The 23,517-nt window shown below is 37.1% G+C and overlaps 2 protein-coding genes across 3 annotated transcripts in view; one reads left to right on the forward strand and one right to left on the reverse strand.

Annotated features, from left to right (window-relative positions):
- The first annotated feature begins 294 nt into the window (after positions 1 to 294).
- Positions 295 to 7,896, forward strand: Spt5 (Transcription elongation factor subunit Spt5). Its single transcript, XM_085956003.1, has 4 exons — positions 295 to 701; positions 930 to 1,005; positions 1,729 to 1,857; positions 2,958 to 7,896. Exons 1-4 carry the CDS (start codon positions 457 to 459, stop codon positions 5,841 to 5,843), a joined length of 3,336 nt encoding a protein of 1,111 aa, XP_085812129.1. The 5' UTR covers positions 295 to 456; the 3' UTR covers positions 5,844 to 7,896.
- Acsl (Acyl-CoA synthetase long-chain) overlaps positions 7,886 to 23,517 on the reverse strand; it is a 61,444-nt gene continuing 45,812 nt past the window's right edge. The window contains exons 3-12 of one of the 2 annotated variants that reach the window (XM_085956015.1): positions 15,981 to 16,116; positions 15,112 to 15,327; positions 14,800 to 14,977; positions 13,863 to 14,114; positions 13,280 to 13,498; positions 12,870 to 12,985; positions 11,991 to 12,432; positions 10,585 to 10,719; positions 10,157 to 10,429; positions 7,886 to 9,214 (exon numbers count right to left, since the gene is read on the reverse strand). In XM_085956015.1, the coding sequence (XP_085812141.1) occupies positions 9,060 to 9,214; positions 10,157 to 10,429; positions 10,585 to 10,719; positions 11,991 to 12,432; positions 12,870 to 12,985; positions 13,280 to 13,498; positions 13,863 to 14,114; positions 14,800 to 14,977; positions 15,112 to 15,327; positions 15,981 to 16,116 (2,122 nt within the window). In that variant the 3' untranslated portion in view covers positions 7,886 to 9,059. The remainder of the gene's footprint in view (positions 9,215 to 10,156; positions 10,430 to 10,584; positions 10,720 to 11,990; positions 12,433 to 12,869; positions 12,986 to 13,279; positions 13,499 to 13,862; positions 14,115 to 14,799; positions 14,978 to 15,111; positions 15,328 to 15,980; positions 16,117 to 23,517) is intronic. The other variant, XM_085956016.1, reaches the window with a different exon arrangement.

A 23,517-nucleotide genomic window follows, 5' to 3' on the forward strand; every position in this document is an offset into this window, starting at 1 on the left:
AGACAATAATAGTCTGTTTATATCGCGCAAACCAAGACCATTACCGCGTGGTTTGATGGTAAGCCGGTGCTCCATTGGCACGCAAGTCAGACGATTTACAGTCTTCGGACTTTTTTTTCGCATGGAGCACCCCATATCAGCGGACTTTTTAATCCGCAGACCAGGCTCGTTGGATTTCAAACATGTTTGATATTTTACTTCACTACTGTAAATAGCCTGACTTGCGTGCCAATGGAGCGCCGGCTTAAAACTGTTTAATTGTCTATGCTCTAGCGTTGACTAGCAACTTCGACTGCAATAACTTTTGGAATTTGGCAACTCTTTATACGCCAAACTTCATAACTCTCGTCTATGGTCTGTGGTGTCTTTTCTGCGTTAATTTAACATCGTTGAGATGGATATTTTATAGTTTTTGTATATACATTCAGTCTTTAAAAGTAGTAGTTGCATTGAAAAATGTCTGACTCTGAGGACAGTAATTTTTCTGGCAGCGGCTCTGACGCCGTTAGTGTCGGTTCTAACCGATCTAGACATTCCAATCGTTCCAGGCAGTCTAATCGTTCTGTTCAGTCCAATCGGTCTCGTTCGCCGTCTGGTTCCCGTTCAAGATCCCGATCAAAATCTGGAAGCCGTTCCGCATCCAGGAGTGTTGCTTCAAGATCGCGCTCGGTCTCCAGAAGCAGATCTCGGTCACGATCCAGGTGCGTAACCAAATGTCAAAATATTTTGCGACACCCATTGCCGTGTCATCAACATGGTTAATCCCCCCAAGTGCCATATTTGTAGCGTTTATTACATTTATTGGGCCTAATATGCGTTATGAAACAACACATATAGTTATGTATTTGTAGTTGCGATGGATTTTAATGATACCGCATTTGTTGGATGTTCGACAACTTTTTTTCATGCTGTTGGTGATTTTTTTTCAGGTCGAAATCTGGTGGGTCAGAGAGAAGCGGAAAGGACGATGAAGCGAAAGAAGCGTCGGCAGACGAGCAAGTCGAGGTAATTCTTAATGGACCTATAACGTAATACATAATCATCTCAAAACAAAAACATATTGGTAGTAAGTAAAATAAATGTGTTATATGGTCCATGTAGCATGCTATCAACATGTTTTTATTATCATTTAACCGTCTTCAGCGAGTTTTCTCGCTCTATACGGCCGTGATCGACAGGATGCACTACAAATTTTGCGAGTTATCTCATCCGACTTTAATCTCAAGTTACTATCCACTGTCGATTGATTTGCATAATCTAAAAAATTAAACACAGTGACATCTGTTTGAATAATTATGAAATACTAAGCCACAACTTATTGGTATTACAGTGATTTTAGTAAGAGCTTCGCTCTACATTCAATGTGTTTCTTTAAAAATCTGCGGCCTCTCAGATACTGCCATAGTAATATTGTGAGGCATAGAAAAGGTGTGTTGTAAATTTATTAATTTCTAAAATATTATATTTAATTTTTCTGATTGAATCGTTCCTATGCACAGTGGATTAATGGTAATTTATCTTTTAGCTGGATTTCCTTCCACTCTCTGTTTTATTTTAATTTTGAACAGTTCTCACCTTTGTAAAGACTGTTCAGAAGTTTGTGGTGTTACTATGCCTTCGGAGAGTTTATTCAAGAAATGGTCTACATCCATAACAGTTCAATGGGATGAGTAATCCATGTGTTTATTGATCTTGGCCCGCGATTACATCATGATTGTCTACTTTTAGGATGAGCAAGAGCCGGAAGGAGAGGATCTAGATTCTGAATATGATGAAGAAGAAGAAGAGGATGATGACAGGCCACGGAAGAAAAAGAAAAATGATCGCTTTGGTGGATTCATTATTGATGAAGCTGAGGTAACTACATGTATCAATAATTAATTATGTAGATTATTTTTTGGAAAATCAAACTTACAGTACAACTTTTAATGTAAATATATAAAGGAATATTTATTTATTCATTGTGTACATCATAAATTATCCAGTAAAAGGGGTACATACCATGACATGCAATATATCATGCACTTATTTCTTTCTACAAACTTTTTTGGTACATGTTAAAAAGACTAGAACACGGGTAAAGCGACTTGCAGCGAACCGCAGTAATTGTATACTGAATCGTCGGCCATCCATTGATATTTTTTAGAATGTCCTGTGTTTCTGGAGTAAAGCTTACACTACAGAATTTACATTAGGTTTTGAACTAATACATAATCTTTCGTCAACCAACAACCCTATTACAACGATATTTCTGTTATCTTTTAGCTAGTTTAATACATGGCTTAATAAATCATTAACAATACTTACACTGGCAATCGTTACTTGCCTAATAAGTGTAGAGAACACGAATATTCAAATGCTCTAAATTAGCTTAGCTTAAATGCTTAAATAATATGTCATGTCAGTATGTACGCAATTATTGAAGAGCTAACTGCTGCATATATTTTTTTTAATCTGAGGTTAGTAATTATTCACCTTGTTCGAACTACTTACATTTTGAAGTATTTTCAGTGTACTGTACTACTATAATAAAATTGATACTGTACTATAAACTAGTGTATTTAAATAATATAATATTATTATGAACTATAACAGTACGTAGGTATATCATTGCAGCGGTTAGAATGCGTTAGTCTATTTAACATGAACCACTTTTTTTCATAAATCTTTAGCAGATTATACAAATGGTAGGTACCGTAATTGAAAATTAGTACTGTGCACACTCGACAGCTTCATTGATTTTTGGTATCATGATTTTGACTGCCCATTAATTAGGGGAAGCAAATTTATATTCATCCATCAATATGTTATAAATTGTACCCTTATAATATATTGTCTGAAAAATACTGGACACTAGCAATTACATTTATTATGTTTGTAACATGGAAGAGAATATTCCTAAAAAAGAATATATAATGTAGACCTATGTTTGAAAATGATATTGTTGTCATTTTTAGGTTGACGATGAAGTTGATGAAGATGAGGAGTGGGAGGAAGGCGCCCAAGAAATGGGAATTGTGGGGAATGAGGTGGATGAACTGGGACCGACTGCCCGGGAGATCGAAGGAAGGCGACGAGGCACTTCCCTGTGGGACTCGCAGAGAGAAGAGGAGATCGAGGAATACCTCCGCAATAAGTACGCCGATGAGTCAGCCGCCACCCGACACTTCGGGGATGGGGGCGAAGAGATGTCAGACGAGATCACGCAGCGAACCCTGCTACCTGGCATTAAAGACCCTAACCTGTGGATGGTCAAGTGCCGGATCGGAGAGGAGAGGGCCACTGTTCTGCTCCTCATGAGGAAGTTTATTGCGTACCAATTTTCCGAGGAGCCCCTCAAGATCAAGTCCGTCATCGCCCCCGAGGGCGTCAAGGGATATGTCTACATCGAATCCTACAAGCAAACGTTCGTAAAATCCTGCATCACCAACGTGGGAAATCTCAGGATGGGCTTCTACAAACAGGAGATGGTTCCCATCAAGGAGATGACGGATGTATTGCGGGTGGTGAAGGAGCAGACGGGGCTCAAATCCAAGCAATGGGTAAGGCTCAAGCGGGGGCTGTATCGCGACGACATTGCTCAGGTCGACTACGTGGACCTCGCTCAGAATCAGGTCCATCTAAAGCTGCTGCCTCGCATTGACTATACCCGGCTGAGGGGTGCCTTGAGGACCATGCAGAGCGAGTCAGATGCTGCCAAACGGAAGAAAAAGAGGAGGCCTGCTGCTAAACCCTTCGACCCGGAGGCCATCCGATCCATCGGCGGGGAGGTCACCTCTGACGGAGATTTCCTCATCTTTGAGGGCAACCGCTACTCCCGCAAAGGGTTTCTCTATAAAAATTTCACTATGTCGGCTGTACTGTCAGAGGGAGTGAAGCCAACCCTCACGGAGCTGGAGCGCTTTGAGGAACAGCCCGAAGGCATTGATATTGAGCTGGCTGCACCTGCCAAGGACGACCCATCCAGTCTGCACTCCTTCTCCATGGGGGATAACGTCGAGGTGTCCTCTGGGGACCTCGCCAACCTGCAAGCCCGGATAGTGGCCATCGATGGCTCCATGATAACAGTGATGCCCAAACATGAGGCCCTAAAAGATGCCCTGGTGTTCAAGGCCAACGAGCTGCGGAAGCACTTCAAACAGGGCGATCACGTTAAAGTGCTAGCCGGCCGGTACGAGGGTGACACGGGTCTCATCGTGAGGGTTGAGCCGCACCGTGCTGTCCTCGTGTCAGATCTCACCATGCACGAGCTGGAGGTTCTGCCCCGGGACCTGCAGCTGTGCTCTGACATGGCCACGGGGGTGGATTCTCTCGGCAGGTTCCAGTGGGGGGACATGGTCCAGCTGGATCCGCAGACCGTCGGGGTCATCGTACGCTTAGAGAAGGAGAATTTCCATGTGCTGGGAATGCAAGGCAAGGTGATCGAATGTAAGCCACAAGCGCTGCAGAAGAAGAGGGAAAACCGTTTCACTGTTGCTCTCGATTCCGAGGCTAACACCATTCAGAACAGGGATATCGTCAAGGTTGTCGATGGCCCGCACTCTGGGAGGGACGGTGAGATCAAACATCTCTACAGAAATTTTGCCTTCCTGCAGTCCAGAATGTATCTTGACAATGGAGGCATCTTTGTGTGCAAGACGCGTCATCTCCAGCTGGCCGGGGGCAACCGTGCAGCATCTGCCGGTGGTGGGGCAGGCGGGGTGGGCTTTATGTCACCTCGTATCCAGTCACCCGCTCACCCTTCGGGGCGCGGGGGTGGCGGAAACCGGGGAGGAAGGGGCGGCGGGCGTGGAGGGTCGAGAGTAACTCGTGACCGAGAGATCATCGGTATCACCATCAAGATCACAAGCGGACCCTACAAGGGGAATGTGGGCATCGTCAAGGACGCCACCGAGAGCACAGCCAGGGTGGAGCTCCACACGCAGTGTCAGACCATCTCCGTCAACAGGGATCATATTGTCAACGTGGGGGCACCCACGAAAGACGGGGGCTTTTCCTCATACAGCCGGACCCCCGGGAGAACTCCTGCTTTTGGCTCAGCCACTCCGCATTACCGGGAGACTGGCAACAAGACACCCATGCACGGGGCGCAGACACCGTCCTACGAGGCCGGCTCAAGGACTCCCCACTATGGGTCTGCAACGCCCTCCCACGATGGCAGTCGGACACCCGGCCAAGGCGCCTGGGACCCCAACGTCACCAACACCCCCGCCCGCAGCGGGGATCGTGACCGCGACTCTTATGACCTGGACGATGCCTCTCCAGGGCCAGGATACGACCCAGGTGCCCCGGGATACCGGGCGGGTGGTCCGTATACCCCTCAGACTCCTGGGACAATGTATGGATCCGACCACTCCTACAGCCCCTACCAGCAGAGTCCGAGCCCCACCGGATACCCAGCTGGCTATCTGGGCACGCCCAGTCCCGTGGGATACTCCCCTGGAGCCGCTCCCCGCTCACCATACAATCCCACTCCAGGAGTCGAGGCCCTCGGAGACTGGCACACGACGGACATCGAGGTCCGGGTGAGGGACTCCCATGACGATTCAGGGCTCATCGGGCAGACTGTCGTTATCCGGGGCATATCAGCAGGAATGTGCTCCGTCTTCCTGCCGCTGGAGGGGCGGGTGGTGAGCGTGGAATGTGAGCATCTGGAGCCCATTGTCCCTCAGCGTGGTGACACCGTAAAAGTCATTATGGGAGAGAACCGTGAGGCTGTCGGCCAGCTGCTTTCCATAGACAATCAGGACGGAGTCGTCAAGTTCAGGCAGGACGAAGTCACCATGCTTCAGTTGCGGTACCTCTGTAAAATGCGGGCCGCCCCCGGTAGCTTCGAGGAGTGACTCTGATAAATCTCCATTCTAGTCGTCCAATTATTATTTTTGTTAATTGAACAGCTAATGTTACTTATTTTATGCTCGAGATGAGGAGTCCACAGATTGGTAGTCTGAATACCTGATTAATTTTGATGATTTAATGCAAATAGAGTAATAAATTTTGGTAGGCCAATGTTAATGGTATGTTGTGATATCCAAAGATGATAATCAGAAAAATTTACTTTGAAAATCATTGTTTTTTTTTTAATGTTACCCTCAAAAAAACTCATGTCCAAACCATAATGAAATAAGATTTGACAGGTTATTAAGAAAGCGGAGAGACACATCTCTGCAAACTAGCCATACCTACTTCTGCATGGGGTGAAATAGTATTTGCACAACATACTTTCACTGTGGTCAAACTATAGATAGCTATCTAAAGTCAAATTAAAATAAAAATGTTTTCTTTTAGCTTTGGAGATTTTTAAGACAACCAAGATGAGAAAGTTGTTCTGTAATTATTCAAGCTTCAGCTATGAACTGAGGAACTGAGAATTATAAGAGTACAGGTGACGAATTAGTAAATAAAGAGAAGAACAGTTTTAGTTTCCTCACATATTTACCTATTTATTTATGCAACAAAAATGACTCACACATGTAACTGCTTCAAATGAAAAGTAAGCATTGAAAAACTCATGTATAAAATATTATTTTCATAGCAATGTGTCTAATTTGAATGTTTTTTGCCAGACATTGTAGCCTTTCGAACACTAATAAATGAAATATTAATATTTGGACCCTACCAAATGTTAAAAGAAGTTATGTAGAATTTATAATTGCACTTTTAACTTTAAAGTTGATATACTCAACTTGGTTACTTATGCATTTAGATACGTTTAGCCCTCATTTCTTCAATTCTGTATGTAAAAGGAAAATGGAGGCAAGTAAACAGTCACTAATTTTTATTAGAGCCAAAAGAATATTTAAGGCTATACTTCAGTTGAGGCATGGTCTAAAAAGATCGTGGCTAGGCGATGCGCACATTTTGCAAATGACGCGTGCCGAACGAAATATAATTTGTCATAAAAACCTAACATGCGTCCATTTAATGTTATGTTTATTGTTATATTACTAATAATAATAGTATATTCATTGACTTGTTTTCTTTTTTATGTACATACGTAAAGTTTTTTAATCATCTTCACACGATTTAAAAATATTTTCATCCGACGCCATGACAAAACAAATCGACGTGCGGAGACCTCGACTGTCTGTCTCCGATTGGCGACAAAAATCCTAATAATATTATAAAGTTTTCAAACCATTTTGTATGTAAACTTCTGTTTCTGTTCAGAGCTCTCGTTTCGACTCATCCTTTCTTTATTATACATATAGATGTGTTAACTAAAGTTGAGGCGAAGCAATACTCACACAGACACTTTTGTTTACAAACAAAACATCAACGTATACGCATGTTGTCCTCTTTCGCTATAAGTAGGTGTAAGCAAGAGAAACGGCTATTTCTCGTAGACGTTGTGCAATGCCATGCAATGCCCACAATCTTTCGTATTTATATTCGCTATGGCTGGCCTCAACTCTGGCCGATAGACCTGTACGTATGCATAACGGTTAATTTGTCATACATATAGTAGAACAACATTGAAAATGTGATTTTGCCATTGCATAGGGTAAATTTAATTATCGTTACTCTAATTATTTACGACTGCTTTTACATGAAGACAATTATTGCACCTGTTTTTTCTTGTTCGGCGTCACTACTGCATATTTTCTGCCAAAACTATCGAATTTCACGCTTGTGTAGTGTTTATAAATTAATATTTTTAGTACTTATGCCCTTTTCCTTTCGCATACAGAATGATTCACTGCATAATCTCATCTTATCCCCCATCGTTGCAGTAATAGTATGTTATTATATTCTAAGATTACAGGGTTATCACAATCAATATTATTGCGAATTTTCATTGCTTTTGTCGAGAATTTTATGTTCTTCCCCTGTAAAAAGGCTTTGTAATAATTAGGGATGTACAATGTTAAAAAATAAAACATTTGATTCAGTATTCATTTATATATATATTTATTTGTAACATTCATTCCCCATTTCCTCACAGCGCAAATTCAGCAATTATATAAATACAAAAAGTATTTTATACAAATATACACATACACATTTGTCGGAATATGAGTGAAAATATTTATTTGGAAATCTGCCTTTATTATTTATTCGCACAGATGATAACTAGATAATAAAAACAAAACAACTTATTTATTGCTGCGGTCGGCTTGAGTGCCGATGCTTTTAATATACATAGTGCATTCGTAATTATTATGTAGAACCCGACCGTAAGCCTATTAATAAAAATGTTATTCGCAACATCGTCTAGATTGCGAAATATATTACATAAAATAATCACGGGGAGGGTGTGCAAATTAATAATCAAAATCAGTCTTACACTACCAAAACAACAATAATTTGGCTTTTAAATAAAAACTATTTACAATAATTAAAACAAATAGCCAACAAATTAATTTTATAATAATTCCCTTCTAAGTAAAACGTAGTAAGTTTTTTTAAGCATACATTAAAAACATGCACTCGCCTCCGAGATGAAAGAATGATGGATAATGAATAAATTTTAACAATTCTTTATTATAATTTGTCTATTGTTTTTACGAGTAGAATTTCAATAAATACCTATTGATTAATAAAATTAACTTAAAATATTACATAAAAAACTTTACACTATAGAGGAGATAAAAATGTGGCATGAAGTACATGTGCAATTGTATTTAAAAAAAATAACAGAAATTTACAAATTAAGGACTTCTAGATGAAGAATACAGTTTGTTTTACCGGATTCTATTAAAATAATATAAGTAATTTAGCTCACTGAAGGAAACATCTTTGAAAATACTTTTTTTAATTTAGCACCATATATCATCGAGTTCTTTTCACGTAACCTTAGTAATGTTATATATTTCAATTTCGAGTAAGTAATAAACCACCCCGCCTTCGCTGATCAAACAAACATAACCCTTCGCGTCGGAGCGCGTAGCACACTTCATAAATAACTTAACAATATTGCGTTCCACTTCGACCGGGCCGGCGGGAGCTCCTGTGGATCACTCTTCTCACCACAGTGACCGAATACTGTTCATATATTACTATTATATTATTGACTTTTAAATGCGTCTCAACGAGCCAGCGTGCTGCTGAGTTTATTTTCAGGAGGCGTACATGCGGTTGATGTCCTTCTGATACCTCTCTTGTATGTCTTTTCGCTTCAGCTTGAAGGCAGCTGTCACCAGTCCCATGTCTGGAGACCACACTTCAGAACACAGTTTCAGAGCCGAGGGCACTTCAAACCTTTCCAATTTGCCTGAAAAATAATACATATATCGTAGAATAACAGAAAATCGATAATCATCACTTTATTTTTACGCTTTCAGTTTCAGAGAGGATGCCCTCATACATATGCAGGCATAATTTAATACACATAACGGTATTGCCATACCATAGAATAAGTAAAATAGAGGATATCATGATTATATCTTGCCGTCAAATAATATATATATATTTTTTTTATATTACAGTCATGATAACCAATAGCATAACTAACCCAAATTTATAAGATTACAATTCAATTTCTAGAGCTTCACTTATTGTAAGATGGAATTATTTTATGTCAATAAAGTACATAATACCGTCTTGTAAATCTAAAATGCCTTTTTTAGGAATCAGTTAAAACTATAAGAGGTTGAGTCTTCTTCCGGATGAAACTCTTTATCATTTCCCTATAAAAATCGCTGAGACCCGTTCCAGTTTGACATAGTGCCACTTGAGTATTCAACTAAAAATTTATAAACCTAGAACAGCGATACTCAACCTGCGGGCCACATGCGGCCCTTTAAGCTTTTATGTGCGGCCCGAAACACATGTATTATCAGGAACATAATTTTTAATTTTGAAATAAACGCTTGGATACACATTACTTTTGTTTATAATTTTTAAAATCTCAAAAATGTTTTGTAAAAAAGGGGATTTCATGATTTTTTTCGTCACACCATTAGTGATGCGGCCTGCGTTACTTTACAAATATATGTATTTGGCCCGAAGAAAAAAAAGGTTGAGTATCATTGACCTAGAATCTTATCAGGTTTGAATGAAAATTATTTTTTACATTCGTACATACATACTAATTCTTAACCAAAATAAGATTAATGAGGTTTACAAGACAGACTGCAAAATTATTGAGAAAAAACCAGCAAATATATGGCTATTTTCATATTTTATTATAGAATTCTATTCTTTTGAAACTTACATTTCTTTGCATGATCCGCCAATTCTTTCAAGAGCGCTTTTTCCATTTTGGGACTTTCACAGATTTGCTCAAAGTCCAGCGATAGTCCATTCTTAGCTGCCAGTTCCTCAATCATTTTCTGGTTGGGCACGACCAATGCGACGGTGTATGTTTTTGTAGGGTCGCCGTACACACAAATATTTTCAACAATAGGGCAAGTCTTCAATTCCGCTTCTACCTTTCCCAGACTCACATATTCGCCAGCCTGAAGTTTAACTAGATCCTTTTTGCGGTCTGCAAGAGACAAGATTGACATGATAAATATCAATTTTCTAAAATATATTTACCACGTAAACGTAAAAAATATAACACGAATTATTGTAAATAAAGTTGTATATAAGATGTTGATTTTCAAATGTGAAGTATTATTGTGAAGGATAAAAACATACCGATGATTTTAATGCAGCCATCACTGTGAATTTCGCCGATGTCTCCAGTTTTGAACCAACGCTTGCCATCTGTTTCGATAAAGTCATCTTGGGATTTTCCGGGAAGTTTATAATATCCATCTGATACAGAATCGCCTGTGAATAAACAAAAATATCAAATTACTCCATGATGCATGATAAAAAAATATTATTTTAATGCATGTTACACGATTTATGAAATAATACAAATCACTTCATGGAGTTTGTTTACCTGACCATATAGAGAAATCAAAGTATACTAACTTTGAAGTTAAATTATTAGGTAGTATGCCAAAAATTTGAAAATATTCTATATGTAATATACAGACAAGACTTAATTTACATGTCATTGGTCAAAACAAAACTGAATTTAAACATTTAATTTTAACCCATTAACAGAGAAAAACTGCAATAATTATTGTAAATGTTATAAAAGTAACCATCGAATAAGTTTGGATTTACCAAACAAAATTTTTTACCGTTACACAAAGCTGTTTACTATCGACTACGATGAATTTTGCACCATCATAACTATACTAAAGACCACAAATATAAATTACCTACGGAAAAATCTCAATTTAATGGACAAATTCAGACAAGAGGGGTGTCCATTATATAGTAAAGTAGATTTACCGAATGCGTATGTTAAAAAAATGTAAAATTAGTTAATAGTTAACCTGTTTTTAATTACATGCATTTAACTTTAAAAATACAAATTTTTTGTTTAATTTTAACGAGAAATTGATGTTAGTCACTTGCTCAACCAAGTAAGTGCATACTCTGACTCCACGCACATCGAGAAACAATGCGTATTTGTCAGACCCGGAACTCGAAACTGGGACCCACGACATTATAAACCGATGCTGTAGAAAATCAAGCCATGTGACATCAAAATTAATTACAGTGCGCAATACTGTGTGATCAGATGCCGAACAGAATATGGACCAGAAATTTTGTCGTTAAATCGAGGTTTATACTGTATAAGCAGAATAATTGTTAAATTCTACAATTTCACATTTTGTTTTTTTTATGTAATATGTAATCCAAAGATGTACACAGAACAAATTTGGTGAAATATTATAACTCAGAATGAAAATATTGAACATACTATTATGTACTAATTAAATAACATATTGTCAAATATCCGTTTTTGTTGAAATCGATCTTTCAATGCAGAATGATTTTTTGTATCTCAATGAACCAGAACCAACCGTTTCTTTAAATCGCTTTGTAATGAATACAGCATTCATATGCTGTAAAAACAACAATTTAAATTCCACCATGTATTTCAATATAGGATAATTGTTTTTTGTCTCATGAACATTTGACATTTGGTCTATTCGACAAACCAATCCTACAGCGACGATATGGCTAGAGCTGTTATTTACCTCCGATGAAGATTTCTCCTTGTGGGAACGGCTTATTCGTCACTCTGTAATTTCCCTCCTCCCAATTGACGAGTTTGATATCGCAAGTGGTATTAGGTGCACCCACGCGCCCCGTCGACCTATCATAGCTGTCCATGACAGTGGCGGAGGAAGTGGTTTCAGTGAGGCCATAGCCGGATACGACGTTGCAGCAGAGGCAAATCTTGATCTGGGTGTGGGTATCGGGAGCGAGAGGAGCGCCTCCAGAAATCATCAGACGCAGTTTTCCACCCAATACGCTTGATGACTTGCTGAAGATGAGACGGTTCAGGAGAGGGGTGTCGTATCCGCGCTTCATCCACCTCTCTTTGTACACGTACGCCCAACGGAAGAAAGCGTTTGCGAACGGACCGCCTTTTGAGACCTTCTCTGTAATGCCTTTGCATATCCTATCCATAACAAGCTGAAACAAATAAAACACAATATTATTGTATTTAATTTCAAACACCTCAAAAGCATACCTATGAATTGCAAAAAAGTACCGGATGGAGCTGTATCTCACAACCATCGCAACCGGAGAGCTGTGTTTTATAAATTAAGTTGCTGATGCAATTATTAAATCACTCTGAAATTTCTTAAAAAATAAGAAATCGTAGAAGTTAGAGTAATCGTAGAGAAATTAGTTTAAATAAAATTATTAAATATAATTTTTTAGGGACAAATACAAATGCAAAGTCAGACGTGGCCTTTTTTACCTTGTAGTCGGGCTAGTGATTATCCACTGCAACACATTTAGAAACAAAATTGAGAAACACAAGTATCAGCTGTCAATATAAATTACAAATCAAGAATACACAAAATTCCTGCAAATATATAAAAGCAAAGAAATCTGTAACTTACAGGTACGGTGGTCAAACATGTTGGTTTGAGAATGGTTGCATCGCCTTTAGTGCCTAGTTTAATTTTACTCGAACTGTCAATCATTGTCAATGGAGTGGAATATCCAATAGGTACACCTAAAAAATAAAATGATAATGAAACTCAAAGTAAGACAATACATATTTTGTGGAACATTAATTATTGAAGAATCCTGCAGCCTCATTCTAGCAGTCATATATTTATAGTTAACTAGAAATTTAGCACAAACAATGCATGCTGCCCACTGAAAATATTAATTTCACATAGTTAACAATTTAATCATACTAATATTGTTTTTGAACTGCCATTAAGTATTGCTGTAGAGTTTCTTCTCTACTGGTTCAAACTTTATGGTAATTTCATTGATATAAAACGTGAAGTGATCAACTTACCAGTAAGTAAACACAGACTTTCAGCAAGCAATTCAAAGACGTGAGCTAGAGGCAGGAAACCCATGAGTATGTCATCGGTGCGAATAGGAACAGCGTCCGCAAACGACTTCATTGTACTGAGCAGGTTGTTATGAGATAGAATAACGCCTTTGGGAATGCCAGTTGAACCAGAGGTGTACATGATGATGGCTGTGTCTTTGGGACCAGGTGGGACGGAAACTGAAAAACAAAATTTACTTTTATCAATAAGTAAATGAAAAGATAGTAGGTACCGATATATAGATAGGACAATATATGAATATAATACAGAAATTTTTCACGAATAATTTATGGTTTTTCTCAATACATTGAATCCTTGCTACTACTCCTTAAAACCCAGGTTTTTTTTTTAATTAATGGAAGCGCGTGGCATTTTGGAATTAAGAACTGAGAATATTAGACAGCAAGGAGATGACTTCATCCAGTAGTGGATCAGGAGTGGCTCAGATGATGATCTTAAGTAAATACATAATTATAGTTCAATAATCTATGATGCCTTTCAAAAGCCAGTTTCCTATCACAAACAACAATTAGTTTTTCTTACCAATGGTGGAATTCTTTCCTTTTTCAAGAACTTCGCTGTATGATATAATCTGAATTCCTTCCTTGAATCCGGAGACATCGGTGGGCTTAATTTGGTCTTCCATATAGATAAGGGTCTTTATTTTGGGAGTGTTGGCGAGGACCTTCCTGAATTTGGGAAGCAGGTCGTGGGTGGTGATGATGGTGGTCACCTCCGTCTCGTTAACACCGTGTGCGATGGCATCGTCTCCCAACGTGGCATAAATGGTGACAACTAAAATGATAACACAATATTGTTATTACTTATTTATCATCATTATCAAGCTTTTCTATGCCTCACGATATTACTATGGTAGTATCTGACAGTAGAGCGAAGCTCTTACTACAATCGCTGTAATACCCATAATTTGAGGCGTAGTAATTCATAATTAGTTAAACAGATGTCACTGTGTGTTTAATTTTTTAGATTATGGAAATCTAGTAATTTGACTTTGAAGTCGGGCGAGACAACTCGCGAAATTCATATGTGCGGCCTGTCGATCACGACATCATAGAGCGAGATAACTCGCTGAAGGCATAGAACCAGTTAAATTGTTGAATTACCATTTGAAATTTGTATGCAATGCACAGCGGTTTTCTAAAATTATGGTATACATTCATCATAATTCAACTTGTACGCGGCGAAAATGAGAATTCTGCCATTCTTGGTAGTATTGACCTGTGTCTCCCTGATAACAATCTTAGAAATCGCATCAGTTGTTTGTTCTCCCAAGGTGCAGAACTAACCTGCCATTGATAATGCCAATTGGGAGGACAATAACTGTGTTCAACCAAATCACTTCAGATATTGACATATTCCACCTGCGTGAGGATGTGATTTGTTTATTCAAGAAATTCGTTTACAAAACTTATTTCTAATACGTGACTTTCAATATCATAAAATAAGAAATGAAACAAACCTGGAATGCTTTGTTTGAAACACCCGTGAGCTGCAATCATCCATTCGTATCGGGTCTCGGCAAATATGACAATATTTTCCCTCGGCTTGTTTCCAAGTTCCCTCAGCCCGTTACCGAAAAACCTTGACAGCTGCTCCACATCATTGAAGGTCTTCCATCTGTAGTCACCCATGTTGTACTGGAATGAAAACAAATTCATTACTACCTAATTAAAAAACATGTCAGTGCCCATTTGATTGTGATTTGTAGATACATTCAAAATTAAGCTATCAAGATCTTACTAATAGAGAAATTATTGCGGAAATAACGCACCTTTTTAAAGATCCTCCCGTTGGGCTGCACCTCATCCTCCTCGTTGAGTATCTGACGAGTGCCGAGGCAACGCCTTTCCCCAAAGGCCTTGACGACGGTGCGCAGCATCTTTTCCATGGTATCAACCTTCTGCTGGACGAGCCACACGTGGGTGGTCAGTGGCTGGGACACGCTCCGCACCGTCATTGACTTTTCGTCTTGCTCCACGGGCCGAGCCTAGTTAAATTAAATATGAGAGTAAATTAAATATGAGAGTTTCAGGTCACAGGAATCATGTATCAACCTATATAAGTAATTTGTTACCAAGCAATGTATTTTTTAGAATGAAATTTTACAGTTTTACGTTATAAAATTAATGAGAAAGACATTGAAAATAAAAATATATATATATATATATATAATTACATACAACATGAGTAAATGGGTAAACTACAATTTACCAGTCATAAAAAAATAAAAGAAGTAAAATAAAATAAGCAATAATTATTAATTATAAAAATTATAACAAAAAATATGTTGAAAACACAACACAAAAGGTTCATTTACTGAATGTGTGTGAATGAATTGAAATGTTTAAAATCAATATGGTGTACTCATTTTTAAGATGTTTGACATACTTTATTATTTTGGTATTGTCTGTGGTATATATCAAGAACATAAGGGAAGCCAGCTGCAAAGTTGTGAAATCAATTGGCTTAGAAACTGTAAATGTTTAGATCACTCAATGTATTTACCATGTTAAAGCCAGTTGTCGGAAAATCCATGGACGGTATTTCAACCTGTATAACCATTTGTTATCATAGTACCAAATTAGCCTAAGAACTCAAGGCTTTTGGATCAATTTTAATAACAGTACAGTAAGTACTCACTTTTACTCTTCTTGACATGGCCCTCTTTTGCCATGGCCTCTGTAAGATTAAGTGGACTGGGAATGTAATTATATCACAAAAGAAAACGATGGCCCTAATTGCGCCAATCGCTGTCGACACCCAAACACTCTCCACCCTGGAAACAAAGAAAAAAAGCAACTTGAGTAACATTTTCATATCATACAATAAATTAGTAAAGAAGTATGAAATTTTGGGCAATTTCTCCACTTTTGCCACTAGGGAACACAAAAATAAAGGGAAGCGCGTACCTTCTGGGTGATACTGTAAGGTATAATTCCTGAGTGTGGAGAAATTGGGATAAACATAGACACATGTTAAAGAATGTTCTATTACATTATGCAATATGTCTTGATTAATATGTCCGTCTGTAATGCATAAGCTATCTCTCTCTGACTCTGAGGCACATAAATTTCAATACAATCGCATTAATAAAACACCTACGTAGCATCCCTCTCATATTTGCTGCACTTAATCGCTTAGTCATGTATATGCATTTCACTCGCACACATCAGTATTCAAATGGACGCGTTCTTTAGCTACCTATGAATATTGTTACCCTATATTGCATTGCTTTTGACATAAATAAGTAGTTTGCACTGCTACCTGGTAATTTGTCTAATTTTCAGTAGTTACGTCCGCCCGCATCATAATATGCATTAAAGTATGTCACATACGCGCATTCAATATCGGTAAGATTTGACACTCAGCAGGCTTTCTATGTATTGCTTGCTTTTTATGGCGACTGGCTTTTGCATTTCTATTTTATTAATCTGTACAGTAATTGCCCCGGTCATAGACATGTACTCGTGACCTGCACAAGACGATTATAAAAATTTCACTATTTGGGCCAGAATTATGCAGCCAAGTTGACTTGTTGAGTGAGCAGCATGAGCCAGTGCAATATGTATCATGGTACATACAAAAATATTTAAATCATTAAACAAATTACGACATTTTTACCTGATGAGATATGGATGAATCATTATAACCACACAAAGTAACAGCTGTTCATGATAACTTCAATGTCTTCATTAAAAAAACAAAAAAGTAAGTACTTACTTACTTACTTCAATATAATTAAAATTGATTGACTTTTCCTACACTTTCATTTAATTACGTCAATGTATAATACATACAAATTTTGCGTCCTCGCAAATATGAGGTAGGTATTCCCAATTATTATGGTTTCTACTATCAATTATTGTGGAAGGAAATTATGGAAATACACCAAACAAAAAATACCAAATTCACACAGTACGCGGTTTTCAAGAATTCAATAGCAAATCGAAATCTGCGGTTTTGGAGGAAAAATACGTTAAAAAAAACGCTGTTCTAAATGAGGATGATTATGGATATTGTAGGAGGTAGGTTAGATTAGCTTACTTACTGCTACGACCGCATTTAAAAAAAAATCAATCTTTGTACTCGATAAGACAGAATATTGGTAATTTAGTTATTAAAATAAATGTTGGTTGGTTATAATTTTCGACAATTGAGCCGTCACTGTCAGAATAATTGACAACTAATTTCATTGAGGGGGTGAGGAAAAAGTAGGTATTATTAGTAAAAGTAAGTTAGGAATTATAGAGGATATGAATAATGATCTCTCTCCTCCACCCTGGGACTAGCCAAGAATCATACCCACTTACCAGGGTGTGGGAGAGAGATCATTTTATCTCATTATATGAGTTTTAAATTTGAGTAGACAACTCATTTAATATAATATATATATTTTTTTTTGTGACATTGAATTCTCCACAAAGTAAATACTGACCCAATTACTAAACGTTATTATTCGGAATAATTGGGATGAATGTAGGTAGTTCAGATAAAGACAGCTTTCGCATTAAGACAAAAATTATGATCAGGTTATTCCTAAAATTGTATTACACTCTATGATCTCCATCCTGTTTATAAAATGATATGAATCACTTGCATAGCAATTAGCAACGTATCTAATTTGAATGTTTTCGCACGAAGACGTGTACCCCGTCAAATACTAAAAACATTAATTATTTTTTTTCTAGTAGTGTAATAAATTTATTTACAAAATCACGCAAACAGTAATGTAGAATTTAAATCGATTTAATCAACTTGATTATAATACCTATGGTCATGTTAATACACAAAACATCCTAATTTATTTGACCTTATTGACGAAATTATTGTCATGTGAGTAATTCGTTGGTTGATTAATTAATTACAACCACGGCTGTATCAACTGACAATGATTGAATACTTTTTTATGTTTCAGAGTACGCCACGTAAGGTACTTGCCTACCAATATTTTAGACCCTTAGATATTTTAAGACCCTAAATATGCAGCGTGATTTCGAGGACTCCGAGTAATAAACGAAATAGATTCATTATGCGGTATAGAACATAGACACGCTTCGAAGTGACTGGTGAACAATCATACAATTGAAGCTATGCGAAAGCATCTAGATTCTAGAACAAGACCACTGCTGATAATATTATGCGGAAACAACGAATGCGTAGGCCCCCGTAGACACAATAATAATATTATATCTACATACATACTCGACCGTAGAGCCGGCAGACTGGCGTAGCCCAATTACAATATCGCTAGATTCTAGAATGTCGAAATATATGAACAATTTATTATTATATACTACATACGTGTACACATCCGTGAATAGTTATTCAATTTCATAATAATATATTATTATTACGTACAATGTTGGCAGTATTGTTTTTAATTAAGGATCTATAAAATAGTAAAAACGAGGCATTGTTCACATATACGTACACAATATACGAAAAGAGTTTTTTTTCCGCTCACCATACAAAATATAATATTATAAAATAACGACACGTAACAAATAAAATTGAAATAAAAACGACCATTGACGTATTACTATATTATGCGAGTGTGTAAAAATAAAATGGCTACAGGATTTAAGTCCGCCTTGATGTTTAGTCTGCCAGAATGACTTCATAAAATTTTTATTCTTTCGTAAAAAAAACACTGATCAAGTAACGGAAAAATGAACTCTGAACGCATTGTATTACTTCCGCCCAACAGGCAGTCGTCGCCACTGCAACGACATATTATATTATACAATAATAATTGACAGTAATGTAACAGCCAGTGTAAAGCTTATAAGCCGTCTTGCAGGTTTCCTATGATCAAGGATGTTCGACAAGGCGACGCGATCTCATCGAAATTATTCATCGCTACTTTGGAACATCTATTCGGGCGAATTGAGATTGGGATAACAGTGGAATCGCCATTAACGGCGAATACCTCAGACACCTACGTTTCTTAGATGACATTGACCAGGAGAATTTCTTCTATAAGGAAGTATTAAAACGAATATATTTTACTATAAATGATGCTAAGTAACAATTAAATAATGTACGTGATAGCATAATACTATGTACTTTTAAAAAGTGCTATAAGTGCAACAACTCATAACTATGGGCATCTAATGTAACAAAATATGGCTATATTCGCAATTAGATAGTTAAACGACGACGTTTACAATAACACTCTTTCATGGTAGTAATTGTATGTGATCATTACATGTTTATTTCTATGACGAGAAAAAAAGGGCATCATAATGACAGGCTTTCCTACAAATTGTTTCATTCAGTTTCAAAATATATCTCAAATTTTTGATTTTCGCAAGTTATACGCTACCTGGGCATCTTTTAGCAGCTTAGGCAGCTAAATAGGGTAGGGAAGTATCAAAATATTAACACTAACAATTACAATAAGTTATCCGTCTGAACTGTCAAAACTGTCTATCTCACTCTAAAATTTATCACAGCCAAGAGAGGTGCTGTTAAAACATATCACGTATTGTGCTAATACTTGGATACTTTCCTACCCTAGATAGCGGCCGAAAGCAGTCTTGTGTATAGAATAGATGCGCTGGACCCTTAAGAGGACGTTCTACAGAATTGGCCTTGAGAATTGAAAATATGATTTTTTAACATGTGGGCCATAATATCTGGTCTACTAGTTAATATAAAAAGGTCGTGTCAAAGTTGTTTGTGTTAATAAATTTGCTCTGTGACTGATCCGACTCATATTTCACATTTATTTCATCAGGGCTGTCGAAGACATAAATCATAATATATATTTATAATTTTAAATTTTTATTTATAATATATATTATTTAAGTTTTGTGCATCTAATGCCGGGTCCACATTGGCAACAAGTTAATTTGCTGGCAACCTCGTTAGATTTTACGATAATTATTGTAAAATTTCTTAAGCAATTATGGTAAGTATCGTAAAATTTAATGAGGTTGCCAGCAACTTGTTGCCAGTGTGGAAATGGCTTAATATCCACTGTGGTTCACGTAGTGGCATGGACCTGGGGTTAGCTAATTCAGGAAGTCAACACCCATGATAGAATTTTTTCCAGTTTTGGTTGCATTATATTCCAAAACTCTTCTGTAAAAATCGTTTCCGAGTTTATAAATGGAAATTTCTCGGTGTACATAGTAAACAAACCTACGAATAAAAAAAGACAAAAAGGAACATACTGATTCATCGCAGTAAAATCTGGTAATCAAATTCGCCATTTTGAAAAGCGACGATTTTGCGTAAACAAATATCACGTGGTCTGTACGTGTGCGGCAAACTTCGAATGTGTTTGTAATTTTGTGCAAAGTGCGAATGTAATGTTTTCAAATAATTGATATGGATTAATTATACCATCGTATTATTTTCTCGAAATCATAAACATACTATAATAGTATTTGAGTATCAACCTATGTTCAATTTGAATTGGGTTATAATAATAATATACCCGTATATATTATCAATAGTATGTTTGCTACAAAATCCACCCAAGTTATCAGTACGTACTTGCACAGGTTTGATTAAAAACCATGATGAAATTAACATTTAAAAAATATGAATGCTTAATATTATTTTGACAGCCCTGTTTTCTGATCGGCTTCATCTCGCAGGTGTTCATAAAATAATAATAATTCTCCGCGCGGCAGAAATTATCAGTAATAATAATAATATTTCTTGAAATAAAATCTCCGATGATTAGTGATTTTTGCGAAAAGATCGATTTAAATTGACGTAGTTACGACGCCGAGGTCCTTTTTATACTTAATTATATTTGAACGGCGGGCTCTTCAGCGGGCCCTTGAAAACATTACATTCGCACTTTGCACAAAATTACAAACACATTCGAAGTTTGCCGCACACGTACAGACCACGTGATATTTGTTTACGCAAAATCGTCGCTTTTCAAAATGGCGAATTTGATTACCAGATTTTACTGCGATGAATCAGTATGTTCCTTTTTGTCTTTTTTTATTCGTAGGTTTGTTTACTATGTACACCGAGAAATTTCCATTTATAAACTCGGAAACGATTTTTACAGAAGAGTTTTGGAATATAATGCAACCAAAACTGGAAAAAATTCTATCATGGGTGTTGACTTCCTGAATTAGCTAACCCCAGGTCCATGCCACTACGTGAACCACAGTGGATATTAAGCCATTTCCACACTGGCAACAAGTTGCTGGCAACCTCATTAAATTTTACGATACTTACCATAATTGCTTAAGAAATTTTACAATAATTATCGTAAAATCTAACGAGGTTGCCAGCAAATTAACTTGTTGCCAGTGTGGACCCGGCATTAGATGCACAAAACTTAAATAATATATATTATAAATAAAAATTTAAAATTATAAATATATATTATGATTTATGTCTTCGACAGCCCTGATGAAATAAATGTGAAATATGAGTCGGATCAGTCACAGAGCAAATTTATTAACACAAACAACTTTGACACGACCTTTTTATATTAACTAGTAGACCAGATATTATGGACCACATGTTAAAAAATCATATTTTCAATTCTCAAGGCCAATTCTGTAGAACGTCCTCTTAACGAAACAGAATCATTAAAATTAATAACCAAATAAACTCTTAAAAAAATGTCGACACAGTAAATCGATACATATTATATTAATACGACCATGACCTTAAGCACCCGTGTCGTATTGTGTAACACATAGATTGATTACAACCATTACACGCCGACTAATATTATGGAGAGCGAATAGCGCAGCGTGTAGGTGCCCGGCACCCATTATATTGTTTTTTTTTCCGGTGCCGATCAACCGGATAAAATAACGTTTGTCAGTCAATGGCAATTTACGAAAGCGTGTTGGAAATTGGGGAAAAGCGTTTCTCTATTTCGGACGGTCAATAAACGAACACACCGAGCGCACATCCGAAGCAAGCCGAACGATAGAAAACATGACAGGAAAGAAAACTATCGAATTGTTATTTGGAGGGGGGTTCATTTGGCAGGGAATTGACAGCAACTTTATATGCTCGCGAATGATTCCCACCAGTGGGTCTATTCTATGCTTATCGACCGCTAAAGTGATAAAGTGAAAAATGTTATCAAACTTAGGGTAGGTTTGTATCAAAATATTAGCATATTGTAACAATTACACGAAGCCGGTTTTTATTGTTGCAATAAGTGCTATATTTTAACAGCACCTATCTTGCTGCTGTTAAAATATCGCACTTATTGCAACAATAAAAACCGGCTTCGTGTAATTGTTACAATAAGTGCTAATATTTTGATACAAACCTACCCTAAGTTTGATACTATTTATCAATTTAGTGTTCGATAAGTATAGAATAGACCCACTGCTCCCAATACTATGCCACAGTCCCACCTGGTCTGGAGCATTACCTGGCAATTAATTTAATTAAGCCGTGTCAATTACTTGTGTCGGTATTTCCTAAACAGGCCTAAACTCCCTTTGGGCCATAGACCGGTGTACTCAACTTTTGGTAAATATAATAAACATTTTTTAAGCTTTTCGAAACGTGTGTTATTATTTATTTAGCTCTTTCGAGGTGCCAAGAGACTATATTCTTTTCAGAATCAGATGCAAGAGTTTTTTTTGCCCTGAGAAGTCTTCTACCAATCAGATACGAAATACGTCTAACCGATTATCATGTACCCTACATTATATACGAGCTGCGCGTACACCAAAGGTACGTGAACCAATTTAAGAGAGTAGCTTAAATGGTAAGAAACTACCTTTTATTATTTCTCAGTTTCTAGTAATACGATGTTGCCAGCTGTTTCTAACTATTGATTTTAACACAACATTCACGATTCACAATTCCCATTCTCATACGTACATAGGTATAAAACAAAAACATTGATACAACGTATCTCTACAATCTTGCGATCCTATCATTTTTATATATCTGTGTCTGTTTATGTATTATCTGTCCTCTCAACCTTTGAATCATGTTATCATAATCTTAGATCCATGAAATAGTGAATTTGTCTTATAGGTATTTACCTAGTTAGGTGTCAATGAACACTTGATAATCAAATATTTACGTAGACACGGGATCGTTTGATAGTCTACTATTATTAAATTGGTCAAAGTCAGTGGTAACTACGTTGTAGGTAAACATTCCATACGAATGAATGGTCAAAGGCTAGAACCATGAAGAACTACTTACTTTTTCACAACAC

This window comes from Rhyacophila brunnea, unplaced genomic scaffold, assembly GCF_057557595.1.
Source record: "Rhyacophila brunnea isolate RB1 unplaced genomic scaffold, BYU_Rbru_1.0 scaffold_5, whole genome shotgun sequence".
NCBI lineage: Eukaryota > Metazoa > Arthropoda > Insecta > Trichoptera > Rhyacophilidae > Rhyacophila > Rhyacophila brunnea.